General features: G+C 57.2%; 1 protein-coding gene across 1 annotated transcript; it reads left to right on the top strand.

The window, feature by feature from the left end:
- Positions 1-629: 629 nt before the first annotated feature.
- LOC135402436 (rRNA 2'-O-methyltransferase fibrillarin-like) lies at positions 630-5,332 on the top strand. The gene is made up of 5 exons (XM_064636006.1): positions 630-638; positions 1,880-1,954; positions 3,107-3,223; positions 3,371-3,424; positions 5,090-5,332. The coding sequence occupies exons 1-5, from the start codon at positions 630-632 to the stop codon at positions 5,312-5,314; spliced, it is 480 nt and encodes a 159-aa protein (XP_064492076.1). The 3' UTR covers positions 5,315-5,332.
- Positions 5,333-5,813: the final 481 nt, after the last annotated feature.

Raw genomic sequence — 5,813 nt, 5'->3', positions numbered from 1 at the left:
TCAGGCCTCATCATCACACTGACCTCATAAAGCCCAGGCATGTCATAATGGTGCAGGACTCCACATGTCATCACAGTGACCTCAAAAAGACGAGACATATCATAATGGTTCAGGTCGCATCATGGCACAGGCCTCATAAATCCCAGACATGTCATAATGGTGCATTTCTCATCATCACACTGAACTCATAAAGCCCAGATATGTCATAATGGTGGAGGCCTCATCATGGCACTGACCTCATACAGCCCAGACACCTCATAATAGAGCAGGTCTCATCATCACTCTGACCTCATAAAACCCAGACACGTCATAATGGTGCAGGCCTCCTCATAGCACTGACCTCATGAAGTCAAGACACCTCATAATGGTTCAGGCCTCCTCATGGCACTGACCTCATAAAGCCCAGACATGTCATAATGGTGCAGGCCTCCACATGTCATCACAGGGACCTCAAAAAGACCAGACATGTCATAATGGCTCAGGTCTCATCATGGTACTGACCTCATAAATCCCAGACATGTCATAATGGTGCATTTCTCATCATCACACTGAACTCATAAAGCCCAGACATGTCATAATGGCCCAGGCCTCATCGTGGCACTCACCTCATAAAGCCCTGACACGTCATAATGGCGCAGGTATCATCATCACACTGACCTCATAAAGCCCAGACATGTCATAATGGTGCAGTTCTCATCATCTCGCTGACCTGATAAAACCCAGACATGTCATAATGGTGCAGGTCTCATCATCACACTGACCTCATAAAGCCCAGACATGTAATAATGGTGCGGGCCTCCTCCTCATGGCACTGACCTCATAAAGCCCAGACATGTCATAATGGTGCAGTTCTCATCATGGCACTGACCTCATAAAGCCCAGACATGTCATAATGGTGCAGGCCTCATCATCACACTGACCTCATAAAGCCCAGACATGTCATAATGGTGCAGGCCTCATCGTGGCACTGACCTCATAAAGCCCTGACACCTCATAATGGTTCAGGTCTCATCATCACACTGACCTCATAAAGCCCTGACAGGAAAAAAAGGTGAAGGCCTCCTCATGGCACTGACCTCATAAAGCCCAGACATGTCATAATAGTGCAGACCACCACATGTCATCACAGTGACCTCTTAAAGCCCAGATATGTCATAATGGTGCAGGCCTCCTCATGGCACTGACCTCATAAAGCCCAGACATGTCAAAATGGTGCAGGCCTCATCATCACACTGACCTCATACAGCCCAGACACCTCATAATAGTGCAGGTCTCACCATGGCACTGACCTCATACAGCCCAGACACCTCATAATAGTGCAGGTCTCATCATCACACTGACCTCATAAAGCCCAGACATGTCATAGTGCTGCACTTCTCATCATCACACTGACCTCATAAAGCCCAGACATGTCATAATTGTGCAGGACTCCTCATGGCACTGACTTCATAAAGTCCAGAATTATCATAATTGTGCAGGTCTCATCATGGCACTGACCTCATAAAGCCCAGACATGTCAAAATGGTGCAGGCCTCCTCATGGTGCGGACCTTATAAAGCCCAGACATGTCATAATGGCCCAGGCCTCATCATCACACTGACCTCATAAAGCCCAGACATGTCATAATTGTGCAGGCCTCCTTATGGCACTGTCCTCATAAAATCCAGAAATATCATTACTGTGCAGGTCTCATCATCACACTGACCTCATAAAGCCTAGACATGTCATAATGACATGAAAGTTTTGGGAGGAATTGGGGGGATTGGGGGGAATTTGGGGTCTTTAAAGGGGATTTGGGGGGATTTGGGGGAGTTCGGGGGGATTTGGGGGGTTTGATGGGTATTGGAGGGGGCTTTGGGGGGCTTTGGGGGTGTTTTAGGGGGTTACAGGAGTCCTGACCCGGAACCTCGTCCCGGGGGAGTCGGTGTACGGGGAGAAACGGATCAGTGTGGAGGTACTGGGAGCACTGGGAGGGACTGGGAGGGACTGGGAGGGACTGGGAGGGGACTGGGAGGGACTGGGAGGGGATTGGGAGGGACTGGGAGGGACTGGGAGGGGATTGGGAGGGACTGGGAGGGACTGGGATGATACTGGGAGGGACTGGGAGGGGACTGGGAGGGACTGGGAGGGACTGGGAGGGGATTGGGAGGGGATTGGGAGGGACTGGGAGGGGACTGGGAGGGACTGGGAGGGACTGGGAGGGGACTGGGAGGGACTGGGAGGGACTGGGAGGGGATTGGGAGGGACTGGTTTCTATTGGTGTATTATGGTCCGTACTGGTCCGTACTGGTCCTTACTGGTCCTTACTGGTCTGTACTGGTCCGTACTGGTTTGTACTGGTCCATACTGGTCCGTACTGGTCCATACTGGTCCGTACTGGTCCGTACTGGTCCGTACTGGTTTGTACTGGTCCATACTGGTCCGTACTGGTCCTTACCAGTCCATACTGGTCCGTACTGGCCCTTACTGGTCCTTACTCGTCCATACTGGTCCATGCTGGTCTGTACTGGTCCATACTGGTCCGTACTGGTCCGTACTGGTCCTTACTGGTCCGTACTGGTTTGTACTGGTCCGTACTGGCCCTTACTGGTCCGTACTGGTCCGTACTGGTCCGTACTGGTCCGTACTGGTCCATACTGGTCCGTACTGGTCCTTACCAGTCCATACTGGTCCGTACTGGTCCATGCTGGTCCGTACTGGTCCATACTGGTCCTTACTGGTCCGTACTGCTCCGTACTGGTCCGTACTGGTCTATACTGGTCTGTACTGGCCGTTACTGGTCCTTACTGGTCTGTACTGGTCCATACTGGTCCGTACTGGTCCTAACCAGTCCATACTGGTCTGTACTGGTCCATACTGGTCCGTACTGGTCCGTACTGGTTTGTACTGGTCCATACTGGTCCGTACTGGTCCTTACCAGTCCATACTGGTCCATATTGCTCCATACTGGTCCGTACTGGTCCTTACCAGTCCATTCCGGTCCGTACTGGCCCTTACTGGTCCATACTGGTCCGTGTTGGTCTGTACTGGTCCGTACTGGTTTGTACTGGTCCATACTGGTCCGTACTGGTCTGTACTGGTCCTTACTGGTCCATACTGGTTCCAGGAGGGCGACACCTCCATCGAGTACCGGGCGTGGAACCCCTTCCGGTCCAAGCTGGCGGCCGCCATCTTGGGGGGCATCGACCGCATCCACATCCGGCCCGGGGCCAAGGTGCTCTACCTGGGTGCCGCCTCGGGCACCACCGTCAGCCACGTCTCCGACATCGTGGGCCAGGTGAGCACACCTGGGGATACACCTGGGCACACCTGGGCACACCTGGGGGCAGCTGGGGGCAGCTGGGACACACCTGGGCACACCTGGGCACACCTGGGCGCCGCCTCGGGCACCACCGTCAGCCACGTCTCCGACATCGTGGGGCAGGTGAGGGCACCTGGGCACACCTGGGGCACACCTGGGGACACCTGGGAGCACCTAGGGACACCTGGGCATACCTGGGACACCTGGGGACAGTTGGGACACCTGGGCACACCTGGGGACACCTGGGGGCATCTGGGCACACCTGGGTACAGTTGAGATACACCTGGGCACACCTGGGACACACCTGGGCACACCTGGGGGCAGCTGGGGACACCTGGGGGCAGCTGGGGGCACACCTGGGCACACCTGGGGACACCTGGGCACACCTGGGACACACCTGGGGGCAGCTGGGCACACCTGGGGACACCTGGGCACACCTGGGGACACCTGGGGGCAGTTGGGACACACCTGGGGGCAGTTGGGACACACCTGGGCACACCTGGGCACACCTGGGCGCCGCCTCGGGCACCACCGTCAGTCACATCTCCGACATCGTGGGGCAGGTGAGCACACCTGGGGGCAGCTGGGGGCACCTGGGGGCAACTGGGGGCCGCTGGGACACACCTGGGGACACCTGGGGGCAGCTGGGCACACCTGGGACACACCTGGGCACACCTGGGCACACCTGGGCACACCTGGGGGCAGTTGGGACACACCTGGGGACAGCTGGGGCACCTGGGCACACCTGGGGACACCTGGGGACACCTGGGACACACCTGGGCACACCTGGGGGCAGCTGGGGGCAGCTGGGGACACCTGGGACACACCTGGGGCACACCTGGGCGCCGCCTCGGGCACCACCGTCAGCCACGTCTCCGACATCATGGGGCAGGTGAGGGGCACCTGGGGGCACACCTGGGGGCAGCTGGGGGCACCTGGGACACACCTGGGGCACCTGGGGACACCTGGGACACACCTGGGCACACCTGGGGGCAGCTGGGGGTATTTGGGGACACCTGGGGATAGCTGGGACACACCTGGGCACACCTGGGCCACACCTGGGACAGGTTGGACACACCTGGGCTCACCTGGGAAGGGGGTTACCTGTCCCAGGTGAGTCACTTGTGTGGGCGTGTCTGACCTGAGTGGGCGTGTCCCCCTTTAGGAGGGCGTGGTCTATGTGGGTGGGCGTGTCTGACAAGAGTAGGCGTGTCTGACAAGAGTGGGTGTGCCTGATCTGAGTGGGTGTGTCCTTTAGGAGGGCGTGGCCTGTGGTGGGCGTGTCTGACAAGAGTGGGTGTGTCTGACCTGAGTGGGCGTGTTCCCTTCTAGGAGGGCGTGGTCTGTGGGTGGGCGTGTCTGACCCAGGTGGGTGTGTCTCACCTAAGTGGGCATGTCTGACCCGGGTGGGCGTGTCCCTTTAGGAGGGCGTGGTCTGTGGGTGGGTGTGTCTGACAAGAGTGGGCGTGTCTGACCTGAGTGGGCGTGTCCCCCTTTAGGAGGGCGTGGTCTATGTGGGTGGGCGTGTCTGACAAGAGTGGGCGTGTCTGACCCGGGTGGGTGTGTCTGACCCAAGTGGGCGTGTCCTGAGTGGGCGTGTCCCCCCCAGGAGGGCGTGGTCTGTGGGTGGGCGTGCCTGGCCCAGGTGGGCGTGTCCTGAGTGGGCGTGTCCCCCCGCAGGAGGGCGTGGTCAGTGGGTGGGCGTGCCTGACCTGGGTGGGCGTGTCTGACCCAAGGGGGTGTGTCAGACCCAAGTGGGCGTGTCCTGAGTGGGCGTGTCCCCCCCAGGAGGGCGTGGTCTACGCGGTGGAGTTCTCGCACCGCTCGGGGCGGGACCTGCTCAACGTGGCCAAGAAAAGGACCAACGTGGTTCCCGTCATCGAGGACGCCCGGCACCCCCACAAGTACAGGATGCTCATTGGTCAGTCCCACGGACCCAAAATCGCCCGAAATTACCCCAAAAATCACCCCAGAATCGCCCAAAAATCACCCAAAAATCACCTGAAAAAATGACCCCAAAATGACCCAAAATGACCCAAAATAAACCCCCAGAGCCCCGGCACCCCCACAAGTACAGGATGCTCATTGGTCAGTCCAACGGACCCCAAAATCGCCTGAAATTACCCCAAAAATCACCCCCAAATACCCCAAAAATCACCCAAAAATCACCTGAAAAAATAACAGAGAAATGACCCCAAAATGACCCAAAAATGCCCCAAAATAACCCCCCGGAGCCCGGCACCCCCACAAGTACAGGATGCTCATTGGTCAGTCCCGCGGACCCAAAATCGCCCGAAATCACCCCAAAAATCACCCCCAAATCGCCCAAAAGTCACCCGAAAATCACCTGAAAAAATAACAAAGAAATGACCCAAAAACGCCCCAAAATAACCCCCCAGAACCCCCACACCCCCACAAGTACAGGATGCTCATTGGTCAGTCCCACGGACCCAAAATCGCCCGAAATCACCCCAAAAATCACCCCCAAATACCCCAAAAATCACCCGGAAAA

Source organism: Pseudopipra pipra, chromosome 1, assembly GCF_036250125.1.
Source record: "Pseudopipra pipra isolate bDixPip1 chromosome 1, bDixPip1.hap1, whole genome shotgun sequence".
In the NCBI taxonomy this organism is placed as follows: domain Eukaryota; kingdom Metazoa; phylum Chordata; class Aves; order Passeriformes; family Pipridae; genus Pseudopipra; species Pseudopipra pipra.
The sequence above is the reverse complement of the archived record's forward strand: the minus strand, read 5'-3'. Positions and strand labels throughout refer to the sequence as shown.

Excerpts from the sequence above, each read along its gene's own strand:
- LOC135402436 (XM_064636006.1), top strand. Across the intron at positions 1,955-3,106 it reads AGAAACGGATCAGTGTGGAG|GAGGGCGACACCTCCATCGA; the intron begins GTACTGGGAGCA and ends TACTGGTTCCAG. Across the intron at positions 3,425-5,089 it reads TCTCCGACATCGTGGGGCAG|GAGGGCGTGGTCTACGCGGT; the intron begins GTGAGGGCACCT and ends TGTCCCCCCCAG.